This window comes from Arvicanthis niloticus, chromosome 16 (assembly GCF_011762505.2).
Source record: "Arvicanthis niloticus isolate mArvNil1 chromosome 16, mArvNil1.pat.X, whole genome shotgun sequence".
In the NCBI taxonomy this organism is placed as follows: Eukaryota; Metazoa; Chordata; class Mammalia; order Rodentia; family Muridae; genus Arvicanthis; species Arvicanthis niloticus.
This window is the reverse complement of record NC_047673.1, coordinates 19,271,086-19,295,255: the sequence shown is the minus strand read 5'-3', so window position 1 is coordinate 19,295,255 and position 24,170 is coordinate 19,271,086. Positions and strand designations below refer to the sequence as shown.

The 24,170-nt window shown below is 45.3% G+C and overlaps 1 protein-coding gene and 1 long non-coding RNA gene across 2 annotated transcripts; one reads left to right on the top strand and one right to left on the bottom strand.

Annotated features, from left to right (window-relative positions):
* Nucleotides 1–1,029: 1,029 nt before the first annotated feature.
* LOC143434601 (uncharacterized) lies at nucleotides 1,030–6,307 on the bottom strand. Its single transcript, XR_013104215.1, has 4 exons — nucleotides 5,893–6,307; nucleotides 4,921–4,974; nucleotides 4,406–4,594; nucleotides 1,030–3,392 (listed from the first exon to the last, which is right to left on the bottom strand). It is a non-coding gene; the product is annotated as an uncharacterized LOC143434601 (long non-coding RNA).
* Nucleotides 6,308–18,629: 12,322 nt separating this feature from the next.
* On the top strand, nucleotides 18,630–24,053 carry Got1l1 (glutamic-oxaloacetic transaminase 1 like 1). The gene is made up of 9 exons (XM_034520927.2): nucleotides 18,630–18,812; nucleotides 20,628–20,809; nucleotides 21,199–21,310; nucleotides 21,575–21,684; nucleotides 21,907–21,999; nucleotides 22,094–22,244; nucleotides 22,926–23,091; nucleotides 23,415–23,557; nucleotides 23,829–24,053. Exons 1-9 carry the CDS (start codon nucleotides 18,698–18,700, stop codon nucleotides 23,969–23,971), a joined length of 1,215 nt encoding a protein of 404 aa, XP_034376818.1. The 5' UTR covers nucleotides 18,630–18,697; the 3' UTR covers nucleotides 23,972–24,053.
* The last annotated feature ends 117 nt before the right edge of the window (nucleotides 24,054–24,170 follow it).

The window sequence follows — 24,170 nt, the reverse complement described above, 5'->3', positions numbered from 1 at the left end:
GCTTGCATGACACCATTTGATACCATGAAAGCTAGTTTTCAGGGAAGGGGCATTCAGGTGAGTTCCAGCTCAGGGATCTCTTGGCCCTGTTTCCAAAGCACATGGTGTAGGGGAGATATTTAGAAAATGGCACCCGATCCAGCTTGTTCCCAGGAAGTCTCCATGTTCCCACTGCTCCTCGGCTCTGACTGGGGCTCCAGCTAGCTAGATGCGCAGGCCTTAGCACCCACAAGACACCAGCGTGGGAGATGACCCTGCCAATCCACCACCACGTTGCATCCAAAAAGCTTGGCTAAACCCCGGACAAAATCCACCATCCTCACAGTACCCAGTAGACTGAAGACTCTTAAAGCTTAAAGCTTATCCAATGGATTTATATATTTGAAAATGTTCAAATAACAAGATGCCCACACAATTAGAATTGTTACCCAATATCTAATTTTTTGATAAGTAGCTACCCAGGACTGCTCTGGAACCATGCATCCTCCCGCATCTTTGCAAGCCTCCTTTCTCTCCTCCTCTTCCTCTCCCAACTCCTGACTCCGCCTACCTCTTATACTGCCCAATCACCAAGCTCCACTGCATATACACTGTAGCAGTAGCAGGAAATTATCCTGCTACACATGGTGTCTTCATCACTAGGGACTTACCTTCCGCCTCTGGGGTTATGGTGGTTTGAATGAGAATGGTCCCCATAGGCTCATATATTTGAATGTTTGTTTCTCAGTTAATGAGGTGTTTAGGGAGGATCAGTAGGTGTGGTCTTGTTAGAGAAGATGGGTTACTGGGCTTTCCGGTTTCAAAAGCCTACACTAGGCCCAGCCTCACTCTCGTTCTGCCTCTTGACTGCAGATCAGGATGTAAGTAAGCTCTCAGCTATCACTCCAGTGTCATGTCTACCTGCCCGTTGCCAAACTTCTGTATGACAAACATACGTGCCTACTCACCCCAGATAAGGAACCTATCACAAACTGAAGTACAGATACCACCAAAGTTCAACTTGGTTAAGCCACGAGTTTTATTGGGGTTACTTACAGGAATATAAGTGAGAGCATTACAGGAACGGAAATGACTCAAAGACCATTACATCACCAAGGCCCATGTCAGTATGGATGACAGCTCACAAAACCTGAAAACCCAGAGTACACTCCACATCCTGCAGGCAGCTCAATGGGTTCAAGAGTGTCCTAGTAACTGACTTGGTCCATATCTTTTCCACTAGATTCTGTTTCTTCCAGACAGTCTCAGGATCTTTTTTGCAGCTTGGCTTGTCTGAGAGTGACTCTCAGCATCTTGCCTTGTCTAGGTTAATAGTTAATAGTATGATTCTTTGTGGCTTTCTCAGATATCTGTATTGCAATTTTACCAACCTCTCTTCTTCTCCTTTATTTCATGATGAACTCTTTTTTTTTTTTTTCTTTAATGTGCATTGGTGTTTTGCCTGCATATATGTCTACATAAGAGTGTCAGATCTTGGAGCTAATAGACATTTGTGAACTGCCATCTGGGTGCTGGGAATTGAACATAGGTTCTCTGGAAAAACAGTTAGTACTCCCAACTGCCGAGCCATCTCTCCAGCCTCTAATGGTAAACTCTTACTAGACTTCATCTTGTGCAGGTCACTGCAGCCTCTGTGAGTTCACGAGTGCAATGGCTGCATCATATTTAGAGGACAGTGTTTCACAGAACTCCTTCGCATCTTCTGCCTCTTTCTGTTCCTTCTTCTGCAATATTCCAGGAACTTGGAAGGGGTGATGGAGCTGTGCTGCTTGGGGCTAAGTACTCAGCAAGCACTGTAACCAGTTATGTGCATCTGCTTTAACTGTTGCCTACCCATTGCAAAAAGAAGCTTCTCTAACCAGTGGTGAGAATAGTACTAACCTATGGGTATAAATATTTAGAAGTCAGTTTGATATCCTATTCATTTAGTAAAATAATAATAGTACATTCTTCCTCAGGTCATGGGCTTTTGACCAGGTTTACAGTACCAGACTTGGATTCTACCCTAATGAATAGAGCCTCAAATCCAACTCTAAAGTGGTTGGTTACTTCCATAATAGACATGCCACTATCACATCAGCAGAAACATCTTACCTGAAAGATTGGCATTATAGCTCAGAGGGTTTTCAACTAAGTAAAACTGTTAATGGCTTCTCTCCCCCATCAGCCTGCATAGCACCTTCTGGTACTATGAAAGGTAGACAGTAAGAAGGAAACTTGCAGGTTAATGCCAGATCAACTTCTCTACATCCTGCAATGAAAGTATGTAGTGTCTTCAGCAATAGGCTATAAGATCTGGTGAGCAAGCAAAGCAATGGCAATAGCCTGTGTTGTTTGGAGGAACCTTTGGGACCTCCTTGATCAACACAAAGTTCCCTTTGAGCTTCCCTACGCATCCTGCCAATACTTTGAGTAACACTGAGCAAGTTACTCAGCCTCTTCCGCCATTTGCTTACATAGGATTCAAATGGAGACGTTAGTGCTGTATTCAGCCCATACAGATCAGTTTGGAAGAGCAAACGAGATCCTAGATATGAAACCAGAAGGGGATGCTCCAGCATAATGTAGAGGAATGACACTGGATCTGGGTCAAGTTCCTGGCCTACCAGTTTAGGTCCCTATAACCCTGCTTACATTGTGGGCCTTGTCTTTGGTCCCTATTGGATGCCATGCCTACTCTTTCTTCTGAGAAGTGGACATCTCAGACAAATTCCTTTAACTTTATAGATCTGCTGCTACCCTTTGGCTCTTTTCACTCTCTGATCTGGCCTTGGCCAGGCATTTGGTCTTGGTTGGATTGCCCACCATTGCATGAAACATTGCCAATACGGTAAATGATAGGGATAGGGAGAAGGTACGGAGAGCAAAAAGCACTTCTGAATATCAGGACCTGGTGGTCCTTTACAGTGGATGTTAATGAGACTGCACACAAAGGGATCAGAAAGAGGAAAAAAGGAGAATAAATTTGCTAGGATAGCTGCAGCAACGCGTTAAAAACTAAGTGTCATGACACAATAAAAATGTGTTCTTCCACAGTTCTGGAAACTTGAAGTCCAAAATCAAGGTGCTGGAAAGGTCATGAGTTCTCTGGAGGCTCTGGAAAGGGTCTTTCCTTGCCTCCGAGCTTCTGGTGTTTGAGAGCAGTCATTGGTATTGTCGGACTTGTAAGCAGGTCTTTCCAACATTAACTTCTGTCTTTACACATCCTTTCTCTCTTTGTCCTTCTCTGCCTAAATAACTCTTTAAAGGACATCAGTCATCGGGTTGGGACATCCTGTATGATCTCATTTTAACTTGAATACACCTGCAAAGGCCTCATTTTCAAAGTATGGCACCTTCAAATGTTGCAAGATTAAATCTTCAATACATCTTTCAGGAGGTCACAATTCAACCTGTAACAGAAGGAGGGAGGGAGGGTCGGAGGGAGGGAGGGAGGGAGAGAGAGAGGGAGGGCGGGTGTTACTGTTGGCCTTCTGACAATTCCACCCTTACTGTAAGTATTTCTGTTGCTTCAAACCCAAAGCATACAGGCTCCATTTTATCTTATCACTAGCCAAAGGGGTGGAGCTGTTATCTGTTCCCTAGACTTCCACTTCCCGGCTTTTGCTGCCCATCTTATGGGTTCCGATCTGAGAAACCACTGGAGCAGTAGGGGCTTGTATTTGTTGCTCACCAGTATACAGTGGTGTTATCCACTCCCCATACTTCCTTCATTAACAGAAACACCAGGTTTTACCGAGAAAGAGGACATCCTGACAAAGAGCATTTTACAGCCTCACTCCAGCAGGCATTGCTAAGCGACTGTGTTCAAGCCAATGGAAGCACACCATGACAGCAGTTCTGCCATTACAGTAATTTCCAACTAGCTGGGATTCGAGTGTGATAGTGAGACCTGAAGTGGCCTTTCTGAGTCATAGAACAGTTGCCAGCCATAATAGATGGCCCAACCAGACAGATAGGACCAAGGCACCTGGTATTAAGAGCCCCCAGAGAGGAGAGCCTCATTTCAGTCCCAGACTACTTGCATTTAAGGCTTTTAAGTGACAAAAAAATGTCTATACTGTTTAAGCCACAGTTATCTTAACCTCATTTATTTGATCCAAACAAAAATAATGGTATGGGAAGGGTAAAGATGGCTACAGGATGTATAGTTTAGACATTCTTTAGAGAGGTCCACAGGCATCCCTCTAGTTCCATGATGATACAGCTTCTGGTACTCTAGCCATAAATAGCCTTGCTTTAACAATGAGTGGCTCCCAACCTGTGGGGTATGACCCCTCAGGAGTCCCATATCAGATACCATGCATAGCAACTATTCACATTATGATTCATAACAGTAGCAAAATTACAGTTATGAAGTAGAAACAACGTCATTTTATGATGGTGGTGGTGGGGGGGGCCTCACCAGAACATGAGGGACTGTATTAGAGTCACAGCACCAGGAAGGTTGAGGACACTGCTTTAGATCATCTTGGAGCCCTTCTACTATTCAGGAACTGACATCTGAGTTCTTGTTGTCTTAGCAACAACAAACTCCCCATTCCTTCACAGAAATCCTTATGGAGAAATTGTTGACTGTATTAGTTTCCTGAGGCTGCAAAAAAAAAAAAAAAAAAAAATTCCCATGACCTTCCCAGAATCTGAGAGGCTAACTCAGGAGGATTGCTAAATTTGAAGCCAACCCAGGCTACACAGTACATTCCAGACCAGCATGACCAACACAGAAAGACCCTGTTCAAAAAATAATAATAAATATTGTCTTGAATCCCAGCACTGGGGAGACAGAGGCAGGGGGATTTCTAGGAATTAGAAGCCAGCCTGGTCTATAAAGTGAGTTTCAGAATGGCTGGGCTATTACACAGAAAAACTTTGTCTCAAAAACAAACAAACAAACAAACAAAACAAAATAATTAGCATTACCTTAGAGGGGTTGAAAGAGCAGTAACATCCCCCACCATCCTGGAGGCCGGAATGCTGGAACAGAGATTTACAGAGCTGGTTCCTATTGGAGACCCTTAGGGAGAGACTCCCCCATGCCTTCCTAACTTCTGGGGACCTGGACAACATTTGATATCCCTGGCATTGTTTTGCGCTGTGTCACTTGAATGCCTATCCCCATCTTCCCACAGCTTTCCCTATGTCCCTGTGTGTCTTCCCCTTTGATTTTTATAAAGACACCTCTCATTGCATTTAGGCCAAGTCCTAATATAGGATAATCTTGAGATCTCTAACTATACCTATGTGCTGGCTAATTAAATGTCAACTTGACACAAGCTAGAGTGAGGGAACCTCATCTGAGAGGAGGGAGCCTCAATTGGGAAAATGTCTCCATAAGATCAGGGTGTAGGCAAGACATTTTCCCAATTAGTGATTGATGGAGGAGGACCCGGTCCTTTGTATCATCCCTGGGCTGGTGGTGGTCCTAGATTTTATTATAACACAGGCTGAACAAGCCATGGGAGCAAGCCAGTTAGCAGCACTCCTCCATGGCCTCTGCATCACCTCCTGCCTCCAATTACCCACAACAAAAAACAACGGACCAATAGGCTTGGAAAGTCATCCCATGATTCCTTGGCCCACATATGCTTTACCTATTTCAGGAACTAGGGGGTCCACACACAGTTACCACAGTTTTCATTTCTTTTTATACATAATATATTATGACTTGAGATGCAATTCACAGTAGGGCCTTACCTAGTGTGTGTGAGCTACATTTCATAACACGAAACGCGGCAGATCTCTTATACACTATGTTTCCTTAGCAAAGACGGGGTGAAACGTTGCTTCTGCTATCAATGGTCTCAGAAGGGAGCAGGGATGGGCGACTTCTTCCCAAAGGCAGAGAGAAAAAATGGGAATGTCTAACTTTCACTTGCCCACTGCCGTTCTCACCTCTCTGGTGGCTCTTCTGGTAGTGGAGACCTTCCTCTCAGAGTCCAAGTCTGAATCTCATGCTGGAATGCTGTCTCAGAACCATCAGGAGAGTAAGGAAAGCATAAAGACTGCTCTCCCCTGTGGGAAAGCATAAAGACTTCTACCATTCTGAGAGGATGAAGCATACATGGCTGATGAACACTGTTCCAGCTCCCTCAGGACTCCAGCTCAAGGCTGAGGTGAGGCTCTGTGAACATATGGAAGAGCACTGCAGCATTTGTGAGGCCCTGGGTGCCATCCCCGGCAACACACAACAAATACCTTAAAAGCTTCAGTATTGGGGATAGAGAGGTGCCTCAGTTGCTGCCCTTATAGAGGACCCAGGTTCAATTCCCAGTATCTATGTGGTTGTGGTGGTTCACAATTGCCCATAACTCCAGTTCCATGCAATCTGATGCTTTCTTTCTGGCCTCTGTGAGCACCAGCCACACATGTACTATGCATACATACACGCAGGCAAAATATTCACACGTGAAATAAAAAAAATAAGTCTAATATAAAAATTAAAAAAAAAAAAAAAACCCATTCAGTATTTCCCCTTAAACTGCTCTCTGGAAGAGCTCCTGAGTATTTACCATTGACCTTGGGTATCTGCTTGTGGAGTGTCTCACCTTACACAAAGAGGCTTTGTACACAGGTCTGTACCAGGTCTTTTGCATATATATTGTAACTCTCAGCTTAGTATTTTTATGGGACTGTTGAGTGTGTATATAAGTGGGTCTCTAGTTCTTGTGTCAGATCTTGGGATTCTTCTCCTTCTTTAAGGTTGCCTTGCCCAGCCTTAGTGTGATGGGTTTTACTTTATCTTATATCTTATTTTGTCATGTTTGGTTGTTTTCTCTCAAAAGCTATTTTGTGTGTGTGTGAGAGACAGAAAGGGAATGGATTCAGAGGGGAGGGGAGGTGCAGAGGAACTGGGAGGAGTCGAGTGGATTACACTGGCATATAAGATATTGTTTGAGTTAGGGAAATATTTTCAATACCACTACCGTCTACCAACACCCTTCCCCCAAGGTTGGCCTGGCGCCTGGTATTTTTATGGAGGACATCTGGCAATTTTATCCATCAGCCACTGCCTTAGCTCAGGCTTTCCTCATGTCTTAACTGAATTAACCCAATGTCCATTCACCCTTCTTACTGAACTCTGTTCCCTCCAGTTCTTCTACCACAAGCCGCAGAAGAAACAAAGGAACAGAAGTATGTGCTGGCTGCTCATAGTCAAAGAGTGGCACTTCTAGGGGCTTTGGGAAGATGGACACTTGTCAGCCACGCTAATCACACAGTTGCCAACATAACCATCAGTGCCTGCAGCAGAGAGAAAATACTTAGCTCAGATGACATTCTGAGAGACATATCAATGAGAAGGACAGGAGCAAATGACTATAACAGTATCGTTCCCAAGGTCATGCAAGAACAATGCATAGAGGAAGCCCTCACACGACTCATGGTGGCTATTTTTGCTTGTCAATTAGGATATGTCTGGAATCCACTACGATCCAGGTATGGAGGGCATACCTGTTAAAGATATTCTGTTTGGTTTGAAAGTGGGTAAATCCACATCTAGTCTGGACATTTTGAGGTAGGAAGACTCACACCTCTGAATCTGGATCTTGAAGCAGGAAGACATAGGCTTCTGATCTTGATCTTGAGGCAGGGAAGGCACACCCCTTTAATCCTCTGCTGGGGGGAGGGGGAGGGGGAAGGAAGGGAGAGAGAGAGAGAGAGAGAGAGAGAGAGAGAGAGAGAGAGAGAGAGAGATTCATTTAATAAGTTCTGTGACTCTAGAGGACCCTGACCAATACACAACTATAGAAGACTAACAGGAACCAACATCCCTGAACTACTAAAAACAGATTATTCTCCATAATATAACCACACTAGTATTCTGTGTGCTAGAGATGGAACTTAGGGCTCTGTCATAGCTTGAATGAGAATGGTCCCCCATAGTCTCATAAGTTTGAATGCTATTCCTAATTGGTAGAGCGGTTTGGGAAGGATTAAGAGGTGTGGCATTGTTGGAGGAAGTGTGTCACTAATGGTGGGCTTTGAGGTTTCAAAAGCTCCTGCCTTCTCCATCTGTTAGTTCTCTCCATCTGTCTTGGGCTTGTGCATCAAGATGTGAGCTCTCAGCTGTTTCTGCCAACATGCCTTTGCTCTGCCATTATGGACTCTCACCCCCTGAAGCCATGAGCCCCATTAAATGCTTTTCTTTATGAACTGTCAGACCCATCTAGGAAAGACTGAGTCATGCAAATGAGTTTCCTAGAGAGGACCCATCATTTTGCATAACTGCAATGGGTGACTTCTAAGAGGCTAGGTCCCAGAAGACTCCATCCCAGGATTGCTTCTTGCTGCTCATATGCCTTTCCTGTAACTATTGCATAGTCCAAAGATTCCTGGGCATCAGTCTACCCTATTGGGCAGATTTTCTGCAGAATCAACATGAAGATGTACTCTCACATAGTAATGCTGTACAGACAAATTGATGATTTCATAATTCCTGATGATGATTTTTATAGAATTCCTAAATTTGTATAAATAATTTCAAGGCCTTTATAGAATAATAGCTACAATAGAGTTCTGCAAAGCTTCATGTGTCATGGGCTAACTAAGCTAGAAAAAGGAAGCAGCCTTGGAACAGATTTACTATCAAGGAAAACATTCCTTTTTAGTTTAACTGTGAAACCATTATCTGTTAACTAAAGGTCATAAACTGGGAATGTACAATTTATTGTAGGCTCAATGACAGAAAATAAAATATTGACTAGTTTATCTATACAAAAGCTCAAAATAATAAGACACAGGGCAGACGATTGTCTCTTGACAAAACTGTGCTAACTTGTGACATAAAAAATGTTGCTTTAAACTTCTAGTAATCTTATGAGGGCTAGCAACAAATAATGAATGCTTAGTGGGATACTAGTCTTAATGGAAAGACATGTAAACACTTCTGTTGTAAATCTTTAAACCCTATCGATCTGTGACATGAATTATTGCCTTAAACTTACTGTGAACTTATTGGAATGTGAAAGTATTTAGAAAATCATGTAACCAAGTATCCTGCTGTAAGGGTTCTACCTGATAGTTGTATGAGGTAATTTTTTTTAAGAGAAAATAAAAATACTGAGAACAGAGATCAAGGTGTAGTCCAGACTTGTTTCTACTTCATCCAGAGTGAGTGAATTTTTTGTTGTTGGTTTTTTTTTTTACTGTGTGTGTGACTTTTCCTTTTTCTCTGGCTCACAAAGAGTTAACAAACTCTGAGCCTTTTAACTGATCGGCTCAGCAAGAAGCCCAAATAATTAACTTCTTTCCTTAATCTCCTGCTGCCAACAGCCTGTGTTAATCACCAGAAGTCAGTGACATTTGGCTACAAAATAGGCAAGAGTTAAGAAGGGTAAATATTTTCAAAACTAAGCAACCTTTGCCCTCATTGCTGCCTTCCCCATTACCTGGTATTGCAGCTGGTCCACGGCAGTAAATTGCCTTGGTCATGGTGTTTTGTCGAAGCAACAGAAAAATAGACAGTTCCAAGCACATTACCCATGATTACTGGTCAACCAAGTATCAGCGCAGTCTCTGACACAAGCCAGCTTCCCCTCTCCGGATGAGGACTTCTGGGAACATCTTTGTCTGCAAAGACTGAAGATTAGCCTACTAATTAACACTGCAGCTAGGTGGACAGGTTGGAATGTTGCAGGTCCAGAGCTTAATTACCTTCTCTTGGACTAGTTTTAGCCCCTAAATAGTCATTGTTTGCCAACCTCTGTGTTGGAACTAACATTCTGTGACTAATAGATAAAGACCGTTTAGAATCTATTAACTCAGTATCCCATTAGCTTCCACCAACTCAAAAGGTAAAAATATCATCAGCCTCTGTGGTTCACAAGAGAACTTCCCCTCATCCAGCAATAATAGCATCTCTGGTGTATCCAAGAAAGTATGTTTAAGTTGCCTGGACGATGACATCCTCTGTTCTGTTACTATAAAAGTTCATGAACCATTTCCACATGAAATCATGGAACCTGGGCTAATCTAGCCTCATGTTTCCCAAGTGTTGGTCACTCGAATTTGGCTCCAGAATAAATTATCTCTTGTTCCTTTTGAAGTAAAGAGATGTGGTTTTGTTTGTGTGTGTGTGTGTGTGTGTGTGTGTGTGTGTGTGTGTGTGTGTGTGTTTGGTTTGGGGTATTTTTGCTTCAATTCCTCCTCTCCACATCTCCTTAGTGCCACCCCTGGACACTCTGTAACCTGGGGTAGTCCAAAGAAGCCCCTGCTTTCTACTGCTGCCTGAAGTACAAGCAGAAAAAAAAAATCACTACAAAATAGCATCAAAAGTTGTGTCTTAGATAGGATTTCTAATTGCTTCAAGGAGATGCACCATGACCAGTTGGAGAGGAAAGAGTTTATTTAGCTTAGACTTTGAGATCATAGTCTATCACTGGTGGAAGTCAAGACAGGAACTCAAGCAGGGCTGGAACCTGGAAGCAGGAACTGAACCTGGCCTCAGGAACAGCAGAGGCCATAGAGGAGTGCTGCTTACTGGCTTGCTTCCTATTGCTTGCTCAGCCTGCTTTCTTATAGAACCTAGGACCACCAGCTCAGGGATGACACCACCCACAACAGACTGGGACCTCCCCCACTGATCACTAATTCATGGAGGCAATTCCTCAACTGAGATTCCTTTCTCTCTGATAACTCTAGTTTGTATCACATCGACATACATAACCAGCCAGTACACGTGCTTTTGCTGGCGTGCCTCAGTGGTAGAACACACGCTTAGCATGTACAGGTCCCTGGGTTCCATCTCTAGCACATGGACAGGGTGGCCTTCAGGAGTTGAGGATGGGTGATCTATTCAAAGTTTGCTGGGTTCTTTCCTAGCCTCCCTCCTGGAATGTCTTTTGGGAAGGGACTGACAGACACTGCCTCAGCACTAGGCTGCTGATTTAAACTGCCAGAGTATCCCAAGAGCACCAAGGCAGTTCACAGGCTTCAGAGAAGGGAACTCATCCTGAAGAAGAAACAGGAGACATACTCTTCTTCAGAATAGTAAGGATGTAATGCCTGAAAATATGCAGCCATTACACACACACACACACACACACACACACACACACACACACACTGCATGTATGTGAGCCAGATGTGCTGGCTCTATTTGGGAGGTAGAGGAAGAAGTCCCACAAGTCCAAGCCTGAACTACACGGTCTCAGGCTATTCTGGGCTACAGAGCAGCACCATGCCCACCCCATAGATATACGCATACAAGATTTTAAAAATATATATAATGGAGTTTTATTCAGCCATAATGGAATCATTTGTAGAGAAATGGGGAAAAACAGAGACTCCGTTCTAAACTCTGAAAGACAAACATTGCATATTCTCTTCCATGTGCAGAATCTAGGTTTTAGGTTAAAATTTTCAACCAAAATACCTTGGTGGTTAGGAGCACTGGCTGCTCTTCCAGGGGACCCTGGTTTGATTTCCAGCACCCACATAGCAGCTCACAGTTATCTTTAACTCCAGTTTGGGGAAATCCAAGTCCCTCTGCTAGCTAGCTTTCTCCAGCACCAAGCATTCATGTGGTGCAAAGGCATACACGCAGGCAAAACACCCCCACACATAAATAAATTTTAATTCAGACATTAAAAGAGAAGGAAACCATGTGAAAAAGGAGGGAGCCAGCGGGAGGGAGGATATCAAACTAACAGCGTAGCTATGACCCGTGTACATGTACGAAAAGTCATATGTAACCCATTACTTTATACAACTATATGCTAATAAAATGTTACCATGGTAAAGTTTGTTGTATGTATTCTATTGTTGGGGGCGGGGGGAGGGGTCGCGAGGCAAAGTCTCGTGGGATCTCTGCTGGAATCACTGTCCCCCTACTGGATCCTACTGTAAAAGCAAATGTCCTTATTCTTTAATTTTGAAATTTGGGGCACAGAGAGGGGCAGGGTGCTAGTAGCTGCCTGGTAGGACAAGAGTTCTCTCAGTGCAACCCTTGTCTCCTGTCCCCCGTCCCCTCCCCCCTCCTCAGGTGTTCTGATTCCTCTCCCATCATAGGGGTGGCCGCCTGAGCCTCACCCAGAGTTCTGATGTCCACTCCTCCCAGGCACTGGAACCAAACTCTGAAGCTATCTGAAGAAGTAACTTTTCTCCTTCTATGTTCCTGGCCATTTCCAAGGGTTACATGGTCTTGAGGGGGACTCGGGGTAGAAAGTGTTGGAGAAATGTGCAAAGTCCTCGGAGTGACTGCTGGGGCCGTGAGGATAAATTAAAAGGAACTGCTAGCTGCAGCCACCCCGCAGCTCCAGCTCCCGGAATGCCCTATTAGAAATTCACACCCGCCCTAGAGCTGGTGCCATCTTCTTGTAGGCTCTCTGGCGCCCTCTTGCGTCTTGTTCCTGAATAGCCACCAAGATACAGTGTGGTGGCATTCAAAAGAATGCGTTTTTTTTTTAAAGTTCAAAACAGATTTTGCAGATGCTATGCGCGGCCACTCCAAGCCTTGAATCGGTCCCCCACCTACAACATGACACTATTTGTCAGATGCTGCCAGCCACAGATTTCCCTTTCTTCGACTCCTCTTCCCCTCCTGGGACTTTTTCCTGAATTCAAGCCTCAAGAGGGCGGAAGGGGCGGTGCACAAAGGACAGTGTGGTGGATCGAGGATGGTGGGCTTTCCTTAGCATCCCTACGACCTCTGCCGCGAGCTGCTTCCAAGAGTGGCAGCCGGGCACCCCCACCCCCACTCCCTCCCGAGTCCACCTAAGTCACCTGTGTCCCCAGCTGCCTTAGACGCGTCTAGACAGCTAAGGGCTGCAAAACTCACAGCCGCCCAGCCTGCGAGCCCAGCAAATGCCTGTGGCTCCGCAGCGGAGCTTTGGGGAACCACAGGTTCCCCTCTTCGCCAACAAGGGCACTCTTCAGCCTGAGCAGGCCGTGGCTCAGCTGAGGTTTGCGGAGGGAGTGGACGGCCAGCACCGTTCAGCGGATCTCCCTGTGGTCTTTGTGTACAGTATATAAAAGGTTTCGGAGGGGAGGGGAGCAAGGGAAGGGGATGGGGAGGAGTAGGAGTGGAGAGATGAGTAAGACGCTCCTCTTCCAGAGGTCCTGGGTTCGATTTCCAGAATTCCCCTGGCAGCTCTCAACTATTCCCCTCCTCTTCTGGCTGCCCCAGGCACCAGGCACGAGTTATACACAAATAGATACGGGTTTAAAAAAAAAAAAAAAATGCCCAAATGCAGGAAGGGAGGGAGGGAGGGAGAAAAAAGAAAAGAGACCCCACAAAGCACTGGAGAGGCAGAGGCAGTAGCTCTGTGAGTTTGAGGCCAGCCTGGTTTGCATAGGGAATTCCAAGACAGCCCAGCCACAAACCGAGACTCTGGTTTAGGAAGAAAGAAAGAAAGAAAGAGAGAGAGAGAGAGAGAGAGAGAGAGAGAGAGAGAGAGAGAGAGAGAGAGAGAGAAAGAAAGGGAGGAAGGGAGGAAGGGAGGGAGGGAGGGAAGGAGGGAGGGAGGAGTAAAAAAGGAAAAGAGTTAAGTTGGAGTCCGAAGCACTTTCTGAATGTGCACTCTCTTGCACCTCTCTGAACAGGTCTCAACGTCTTTTCTTCCTTCACATTGGAACACAGGAAATTCTCGTTCAATTTTTAATTTAATTTAATTTAATTAATTAATTAATCTATTTATTTTTGCATTTCAAGGAACGAGGGAAGTTGTTTTGCACCATTAAAACAGCATCTAAGTCTATGTAGCAGAGAACAACCAGAATCTTTTAAAAGTCTTCCACCTCCAGAGAGCTAGAATGACAGGCATTTGCCATCATGCCTGCTTCCTGCAGTACTCAGAATCTGAACTTCATGTGCACTAGGCAAGCACTCCATCACTAAGCTACATATCCAGGCCTATATTTCCAGTTTGTTTCCCTTGAGACAAATTCTCTTCTAACACAATCACAGGCTTATGCCATCATGCCCAACCCAACCCACAGTTTTAATGTATCGGTATTAGCATGCTCAGACTTCTGACAGGAAACATGGGTTTTTGTTTTGTTTTGCTGTACCACAGTTATGGCACCCAGATCATCTGACTTTGTTTATTCTTTAATATTCACACAGGTTCTAAATACACGGTGTGGTAAATAAGAGGCCATTTGAGCATTAATAAAAGTTATCTTTAAAAAAAAAAAAAAAAAAAGCTTTGGTTTAGACAAAAAAATCCCCTCCAGAGTGGGCGTGGCAATACATACCAGCACTGGTGGGGTGGAGGCAAGAGAATTGGCAGTTACAGTGTAAAACACATAGCCAATATCTGCTCTTAAAATGCAAAAAGAAAGGAAGAATGGGAAATAATTTTTTTAAGCTTACCATCTGTTCTACCAGTGAGAAAGCAAGGCTTCATTTCCTGCATTCTCATAAATATTTCAAAAGTTAAGATAATTGTGGTAGTGGTGTTCCTGTATTGGTATTTACTGTGTCAGGTAGCCCTGCCAAGGCCATAGGAAGAAGGCCTCCCTCTAGCATTTATTCAGTGAGCCAGGATGCTCCCATGTCCTCCTGCGCCTGCACCTGTGCCTGCACCTGCGCCTGCGCCTGCGCCTGCGCCTGCGCCTGCGCCTGCGCCTGCGCCTGCACCTGCACCTGCACCTGCGCCCGCACCTGCACCTGCACCTGTGCCTTCTACTGGAGGTTCAGCTTCCAAAGAAATACTAGAGAACAGGCTTCCAGATGGTTCAAGAACCCAGCCATTGGTGTTAGATGTCTGAGGCAAAGTAGAAAGGCAAAAGGCAGAAAGAGACCAGACTGACCTGAGCAGGCAAGACTGTTTATCTCAAAATAGCAAGGGGCAAGCACTCTTCTGCGGGAACGGGATGCCTGCAGGAAGGAGATACTTGGAGCTTATATAGGAGCTTATATGTGGGGAAGGTTAACTGCACATTGCTGGGGCTGTGTGCCCTGCCTGTAGTTCCTCCCTCTGCAGTTATTTGTGCAGACAAGATTGTTTTATCTTTAGAAACTGTCTTGCCCAATATCGGGATGCAGTTGATAGAGGGTGCCTGTGTTTGGCAATGGCACTTAGGGGTAGGGGCTGGAGTTTCAACATAGGGGGGAAAATTCACCGGTCAGAATCTGGAAGTTTGTTCAAGGTTTATCCAACAGTCAGACCACTCTACTCTGCTGTGTCTTCCCAGAAGAAGCCCAAATTCTGTTATAGAACAGAATTCCTCACATGACTTTGGAGGATCCTAAGTCCCGTGCAGTACCTTCATATATCTTGAACCCTCTGACAGGTAAATCAGCTCTTCACCATCAATGGTGCTTCTTTCCAAATCTGTGAGCTCCTCTGCCAGGAATTCACTTGTTTTCTTTACAACTCTCACGACTTAACATTCTTCAATATTTAGATGAGACCTTTGAATGGGAAATCTATATGCATAACTTAACATTTTAAAGGTAGAGCTGGGAACCTACATTAATGTCTCTATGGTTAAGAATACAGACTGTTCCTCCAGAGGACCCTGGTTTGAATCCTAACACTCACATGGCAGCCCTACAACCTTCTATAACTCCAGTTCCAGGGGATCCAATGCCCTCTTCTGGTCACCATGAGTACTGCATCTGACATGTAGAGCACAGACATGCAAGTGAAACACCAATATTCATACAATTTTTTTTTTTTTAAAAAATCTTAAGATGAAGGTGGAGCTGGCCATGGTGGTAAACATCTGTAATCCCATCTACCCAAAAACTGAGGCAGGAGGATGAAAGTTTGAGGCCAGCTTGGGTAACTTAGCAAGACCCCTGTCTCAAAATAAGTGGCTGGAGAGATGGCTCAGTGGTTAAGAGACTGCTCTTCCAGAGGACCTGAGTTCAATTCCCAGTAACCACATGGTGACTCACAACCATCTCCAATGCAATCTGATGCCCTCTTCTGGTGTGTCTGAAAAGAGCAACGGTGTACTCATATACATAAAATAAATTTAAAAAAAAATACAATTATAAGGATCCATGATTCACTGAAGAATGATACCCCAGACTCAAATAGTTTGTAAATGGAAAGAGTGTTTTATTCTGCAGAAGACCAGCAGGCTGGGGTCTCCCAGTACCAAGATAGATTGACAACCAAGTGAGCTCACAGGCCTGATTTAAAACACATTAGGGGATTCCGGGGTAGGTAACCTTTATTTTGCTTCATCTCTAGGGACATTCTATTACTGGGGAGTGGGGACTAGAAACACGCTGAGGAAGTCTGGAAACTGTTGCTGACCCATTGTCCTTGCTGCAGACCAGGTGGTAGGGCTGCTTCTGATGGCAGGGCAGTTTCTGACAGCTACCTGAAAGCCTGGGGCTTTTTTTCCCCTAGTAACAGACTTGCCTGGGCTTGCCTGGACTTGCCCAGTTCTTAGGCCTAGTCTCCTAACTGCCAACTTGAAGGCTGTTACAGAGTCAGCCCAGCCTTCTCAGAATAAAAAGTCCTGGAGATGTGGCTCAGAAATAAAGGACTGTGATCCAGTACTGTGAGGAGAAAAGCAAATACCAACTAATGCATACTTAAAGGAAGTCAGCCTGCCTGCTCTGTCTACCAAACATCCATTTCTGCTTTCCAGAGGCTCCTTGTATATCCTTCAAGCAAATCCCCACACATATATGTATGCAATTATATCTTTTCTCTCCCATCCCGAAATGCCCCCCTTCCTTTTCTCTACATTCAGTAGTTCCCTGGTTTTTACTTAATGTGTCTTAGGGTTTCCTCGCCTTGGTACACTTCGGTCCACCCATAACAGCTGGCATAGAATTCCATTGTATAGCTATTTGCTATTCATATGACCATGTCACTACCACTGGCATTCAGTTTTATGGTGGTGCTACAAATCAGGCTGCAGAGTAGATCCCAAAAACGTGTGTCATCATACACATGCTCTGAGGTTGGTTCTGCTCTTGTTCCCAGCGCTAGCTGGGGAGCAGAGCCGATTCACCCAGGCTTGCACACCCAAGAGAACCCACAGAAAATAAAGCAAGGACCTAGTAAGAACTGCAGCTAGAGTCAGACACACCATGGCCTGCCTGTTGGGGACCAATTAATTGTTCTTTTCCTCTCAGTCACCCCCTCAAGCTCATTTGAGATTTTTTTTTAAATGTCTAGTTTTATGTATATCAGTGTTTTGCCTGCTCTTAATGTGTGTGCACTTACATGTATGCGTAGTGTCCATGGAAGTCAGAATAAGGTGTCAAATCACCTGGACCACTATGTAGACCACACCATACGGGTGCTGGGAGTCAAACCTGGGTCTTCTGTGAGAGCAACAAGTGCTCTTAACTGCTGAGCCATCTCTCTAGTCCCCATTACCTGCACAGTTTATTGGTGAACCTTTTAAGGGTCTCACAGCTAAAATGCTAAGTGAAGAAAACGTTATGAGATTTACACGTGTGTCGGGATAAAAGGCATACACCGCCCCCACATGGCTGGTAGTTTGGTTCCTATTGCTGTGATAAAGACCGTGAGCAGAAGCAACTTAGGGAGGAAAAGGGGTTTTGTTTGTTTGTTTGTTTGTTTGTTTTTTGGCTCCTGTATCCAGCTCACAGTCCATCACTGACACTCAAGCAAGGCAGAAACCTAAAGGCAGGATCTGAAGGGGAAAAAAACAAACAAACAAACAAACAAAAAAAACCACCAAAACAAAACAAAAAACGCCACAGAGAAATTCTGCTTTCTTAAACAATCCAGGACCACTCGCCCAGGAATGGCATCTCCAAAAGTGGGCTGGCCCCTCCCACATCAATCATTATGATTATCAAGAAAATGCTACTTAGACCTCCTTACAACCCTAATTACAGACCAACCTCATGAAGGCATTTTCTCAAGCGTTTCCCTCTTCCTGGAGGATTTGTATCAACTTGACAAAAAAAAAACAAACCAGCGTAAAGTCCTGTCTTGTGCAGGTAACTACGGTTGTTGAGAGTTTCAGAGTGCAATGACCATGTCACATCTGGGCATGGGTCATCTCACCCTTTCCTGTCCCTTCCTCTAGCTCTTACATTCCTTCCCTAATTTCTTGGATGTTCCCGCTGAGTGGATGATACAAGCATTCCATTTATATCCGAATATTCAACAGTCACCTAGCCCCGATACAGTGACCAATCATGTCTCATCCCGATACATTGACCAATCGCGTCTCTGCAGTCCCTGCTGGCTGCCCTCCCTTAATGTGCACCTTCAACGTATATAAAAATTGTTTCTTGATAAACTCAGAGTTTGCTTTCTAAAAAAATGAAATTGCGTGGAAAAAAAGAAATCGCTTGCATCAAAGTATGACTTGAGCTCTTGCTCAACCCCCTTTGCAAAATGGGAGTCGAAAATAACCCTTGATTGACACTGCTGTGTGCCATGCGGTGTTTGCTTCTGTTGGGGGAGCCCTACCTAGCTCACTGGCTGCCATCTTTGTCCCGCTTTCCAGAGACCAACTTGTTATTTCAGTTGGAAGGCTCGGGAGTTACAGACGGCAGTGAGTTGGGAAGCAGTGCTGAGAATTCCATGTCCTTTTTCACTCTCCGCTGCTGCTTCCTCTCCCTGAGGACTCTCCTCCAGGGCCGTGGAATGTTTCTGTGACCCCTAAACTTTGCTACCCTGGAGACTGGGAGTCCTGAGGAGGTTCTGTTGCTCTGACAACCCACTGCCCATAACCTTGGGCATCAGCGCTTCCAAGATTCTGGAAGAAAGAGGCCTGAAGTTATTGGCGCCGTTCGTGCTCAACTATGACCAGTCTTTCTGTGTTCAGGGATGTACCCACAGCCCAGAAGCTAGGAGGCAGCCTACTAAAGATCTACAGGCAAGATGACTGTCCTAACAAGATGTTCCTGGCCTACAAAGGTAGGAGCCAGTCATTTTAGGGTTTAAGATTTTTCTACCTGTTTCAACTGGCTGTATGTGGGCAGTGTCCCCAGTGGAGGGTTGAAGAATAGCCCCAGCTTCTGCTGTTGGAAAGCCTTTGGTTTATTAATGGAACTGCCCAGAACAGAGACGATCAGTGAATATCCCAAGTCACCCCATACCCTGTCTGGGGACTTCTGGGAGTTCGAGAGAGGTGCCAAGTTTTCTTCCTCCTCTAACCCCCTCCTTTAAAAAAAAAAAAATCTGCTACTACATCCTCTCTTGCTCCTCCCAGTTCTCTGTGGTTTTTTATTTTGTTTACATGTAAACCAAGCTGGCCTTGAACTCATGATTTAGCTGAAAATGATCTTGAACAGATTCTGGTCCTGCCTCTACCTCCCAAGAACAGGAGGCACCACCACACCTTGCTTCTCTCTCCTTTCATTGTTTTCTGTTTGTTAATGTGTTTGTTTTTGGTTGGCTTTTTTTTTTTTTTTTTTTTTTTGAGATTTTTTTTTTTTTTTTTGAGATTTTTTCTTTTTAAATGTATGTGGCTGGGCAGTGGTGGCACATGCCTTTAATCCCAGCACTTGGGAGGCAGAGGCAGGTAAATTTCTGAGTTCAAGGCCAGCCTGGTCTACAGAGTGAGTTCCAGGACAGCCAGGGCTACACAGAGAAACCCTGTCTCGAAACAAAAAACAAAAAACAAACAAACAAAAATGTATGTGTGAGAGAGAGAGAGAGAGAGAGAGAGAGAGAGAGACAAAGACAGAGAGACAGAGAGAGAGAGAGAGAGAGAGAGAGACAAAGACAGAGAGACAGAGAGAGAGAGAGAGAGAGAGAGAGAGAGAGAGAGAACAGCTATGCAAGTGTTTGAGATGGTAGCCAAGAGGCATTGATTTCTCTCCAGAGAGCTGGATTTACACAAGGTTATGAGCTGCCTGACGAAAGTGCTGAGAACTGAGCTTGTGTTCTCTCTAAAAGCAATGTGTGCTCTTAACCACTGGACCCTGCAGCTGGTCTTATTCTTGAATCAAGAAATTAAGCTTTCTGAGGGGATGTGGCTCACTTGGTAGAGGGCTTGCATAGCCCTCCTGAAGCCCCTGCATTCAATTCCTGATCAAATAAACCAGGCACAGCACATGCCTGCAGTCTCAGCCCGAGAGTCAGATGATCAGATGGTCAATAGCTAAATAGCAAGTTCAAGGCAAGCCTAGAGGGCAAGAGAAGATGACGAAGACAGAGACAGAGAGAGACATGCAGAGAGAGAGAGAGAGAGAGAGAGAGAGAGAGAGAGAGAGAGAGAGAGAGAGAGAGAGAGAGAAAGAGAGAGAGCGCCTTTCTCATATGGCAGGCCTTGCTATAATGAAATGCATAATACATTTTGTATGTAAATTGTAACCTTTAAAACAGAAAACAATGAAACCGTTTCAGCTGGCTTTCTGTTGTTTTGTTTGTGGTTTGTTGTTTTGAGACATTTTCTTGCTCACAGCTCAGGCTATCCTGAAACTCATTATGTACCCGGCTTGCCTAAAAATGATCCTCCTTCCCCCCACCCCCAATGCTGAGGTGACAAGTATGGGCTTGACTTAGCTGTGGGTTTTGTTGGTGGTTGTGTTGTTTTGTTTTGAAACACAGTCACTAACAGCTCACTGTTTTTTTTAGAAGAATGAATCAAGAAAGGGGAGGGAGAAAAAAAAAAAGAAAGTGAGCTTTCACAGGCTACTTTAGAAACACCAAGAAACGGGCCAGACTTGTGGTTTGTGGGCTACCCCAGGCGGGGTATCCAGAGCTCCCTTTGAAGTTTCTCCACAGTCTGCATGACCGAAGAAGGCCATCCCTGGGTTTCTCTTGTGGTACGCAAGATCCGCCTGCAGATTGCACAGGACCCCTCTCTGAGCTATGAGTACTTGCCCCTGGTGGGCTTGAAATCCTTCATCCAAGCCTCTCTGGAACTCCTCTTTGGAAAGCACAGCCAAGCTATTGCTGAGAAAAGGGTGAGACACAGAGAGATACAGGGTTTTGTGACCTTAAAGCCCACAAGGAACCGTGTAGGGGCCTCCACCTTGACAGAGGCAATTCCCAAGACTCTGAAAGTTCTTAGCCTTTTGTACTGAGGGACAAAGCTGGGATCTAAACCCAAATCCCCATTTAGTCACTAAGTTGTACCCATTCCCACTGCTGAAAACTATAACTGCTGATCTATTTGGAAACTATAAATAGATCAGTTCGATATCAAAGAAAGGAAGAGGGCTGGAATCTTCCGGATGTATAAGACCCTCAGTTCAACCCCAGTACCAAAAATAAGACAAAATTCTAGTATGGGGTGTATTGGCCTAACCACTGCTTCTTTCAAACGTTCTCTCCACGTATTGCTTGCTGACAGGTAGGGGGTGTGCACATCGTTGGTGAGAGTGGAGCCTTCCAGCTTGGGGCTCAGTTCCTCAAGATGTGGCGTAAGAATTTGAAAATTGTTTGTATCGTCTCATGTCAAAAAGGTGAGTGTTACCCAGGTCGAGGACAGAAGAAGCTCCCCCCCCCCCCCCGCCCCACTCTGTTCCCAAGTCCTGTCCTACGCGTACTCTCTACTCTTACCCTCATTTTCTTTCAGGAGAAAAATAGTGGCTATGCCAAGCTATGTCCAACCTTTTCTTTTTATTGTCCCACTGTCTGTCAATAATCCATACCCCAGTTCCTGGTATCCCTGCCTCCATTTCTCCATTGTTACGGACCCCAGCTGTTGGGGATCTGTGTTCCTACAGAACAGTGTGGACTCATCTTCCAGGATATGGGCTTTACAGTTTATGAGTACTCCATCTGGAACTCCAATGATCTGTGCTCAGACCCTAGCATGTTCGTCGAAGTTCTACAGGTAGAGCCTCCCCAACCCCCCACTCAGAATCTCCTCCCAGACCTGATTTATGGCCTCACCTTCTCCACCCCCCCCCCCAACCCCCCACTCCTGCTGGGTTTGGATTTGCCAGGAGGCTTTTTAAGTTAGAACAAACCCAAGAGATTGTTTCCCACTCTAAAGGCCTGGTGTCTCCTCAGCATGGAAATGGTGGTACCTTGCTAAGACACTGTCTTCCTGCAGCATATCCCAGCTGGCAGCATCCTTGTGATTGGGAACATCCTTGACTGCAGGTTCACACAGAATCAGTGGACAAAATTAATGTCCATCATTAAGGTGAGCGCAGTTTCCTGCCACAGGTCACCTCTTTCCTTTTCTGCTTCGCCCTGCGGGGCCTCACGCTTTTTATCATCTCTTCCTTCTGTTGCAGAGCAAGCAGATATTCCCGTTCTTTGACATTCCCAGCCAAGGTTTATCCTCTGGTGACCTTGAGGAAGATACCAAACTCTTACAGTACTTTGTGTCTCTAGGCTTCGAGTTCTTCTGCAGCCAATCTCTGTCCAAGAATTTTGGCATTTATGGTATGTTAGGAAGGATGAGAGAGATGGGGGACAGAATTGAAGCCACATCCATCATTCCATCATGCAAGCAAAGTTTGTTTTGTTTCTTAGTAAGCTTACAAAATAATGGGTTTCTTATAATGTTCTCCTCTCTCTCTCTCTCTCTCTCTCTCTCTCTCTCTCTCTCTCACACACACACACACACACACACACACACACACACACACACTACTTCCTCATATTTTTCCCCGCTGCCCTCCCACAACCCTCCTCCAAAGGATAGATATTTTTGACATCACTTAGCCCCTGGAAGGAGCCTACTACTCCGGAGAAATCACAGTGGAGGCAGTAAAGAACAGCAGTGAGGCTAGGAGTTGGTCTCTGTGACTAAACCCAGCTAGTTACCACACATGTCCTAGTTAAAATTTCACTCTCTCCAGCCTCTGCCCCCTTGGCTGGAAGAAGAGGAAGAGGTACCTGACAGACTCTTTAGCTCTTCCCTCCTTGCACGCCCTTGTTTATGGATACTCTCTCTCTACAAGAGAAGGCTCGGACAACTTTTGGGGCCAAATATCACCTTGTGTGGGCTGAGCTGGAGACTCCATAGTTGAAAACCCTTTCTCCTGTAAGGTTGGAGGAAAGGCGTAGGTGAGCTTCTGAACACAAGGACACTGTGGTGAGGCTGTCTTCTTGATGCTGCAGATGAAGGAGTGGGGATCCTAGTCGTGGCTGCCCTCAGCAACCAGCACCTGCTGTGTGTCCTCTCCCAGCTGATGGATTATGTCCAGGCCCTGTGGGGAAACCCTCCTGCCACGGGTGCTCGAATAATCACCACCATCCTCTGCAACCCTGCTCTGTTTGGAGAATGGTAAAGGGTGGGAGGGTCTGGGCAGGAGTGAGTGTGGCCAGAGTGTATAATTGTTAGGAGCAGGACTCCTAATAGTCTCCTAATAGTGACCTAACTCTCAGACCAGCGATAGTGAGACAGCCTTTAACACACAGACTTTTCAGAGACGTTTAAGACCCAAAGGACAGCAGAATCAAACCTCCTTCCCACCACAGGCACCACAGAAGCCAGGTTCCACCCATGTGCTTCCAGACATGTGTCCTGCTGTGGAAAGGCGGGAGGGGGAAAAGGAGCTGAAAGGCAAATAGGCCTTTGCAGCCCGATTTCTTGCTCTTTCCTGGCAGGAAGCAGAGTCTAAAAGGTGTTGTGGAGAACATCATGCTGATCAAGGAGAAGGTGAAGGAGAAGCTCCGGCTCCTGGGGACCCCTGGATCATGGAATCACATCACCCTACAGAGCGGGACCCATGGTTATCTGGGACTCAACTGTAAGTTCCAGAATGGGGAGACTCTTCCCTTTCTGACCGCAGATTTGTGTTTTAACACTGAGCTGCATGGACTCATTGAACAGTCCCCTGCTTTACTTCAGGCTCTCCTCACATCCTTGGAGAAGTGGGGCTGCTTCAGAGATCTTTATAGGATCCACAGACACACACACACACACACACACACACACACACATGGATGCTGACACTTCTTATCCTATGTCTTTCTTTCCCCTGGGCTTGAGAGGAATTCTGAGTTCTGTGACTGTCACAGATCAACAGGTGGAGTTCCTGGTCAAGAAGAAGCATATCTACTTGCCCAAGACCAGCCGGATAAACTTCACCTGCATCAATGCCAGGAATATAGACTACATCACCCAGAGCATCCATGAGGCCGTGATGCTCACAGAAGGCTGAGAGGGTGTCTTCTCAAAACCGACCTGGACCGGAATGAAAGCTTTATGTCGTCGTTTTTGAAAATAAAAATCCTGAAGGAACTATTCACTGCTATGCTCTCCTTTGCTGTGCAATGTGCTGGCCTCAGTAGGTGGGGGGACTTCAGGACAACACATGCTGAGCATACATGGAGCCCTAGATTGCAGCCCCAGGAGATTAG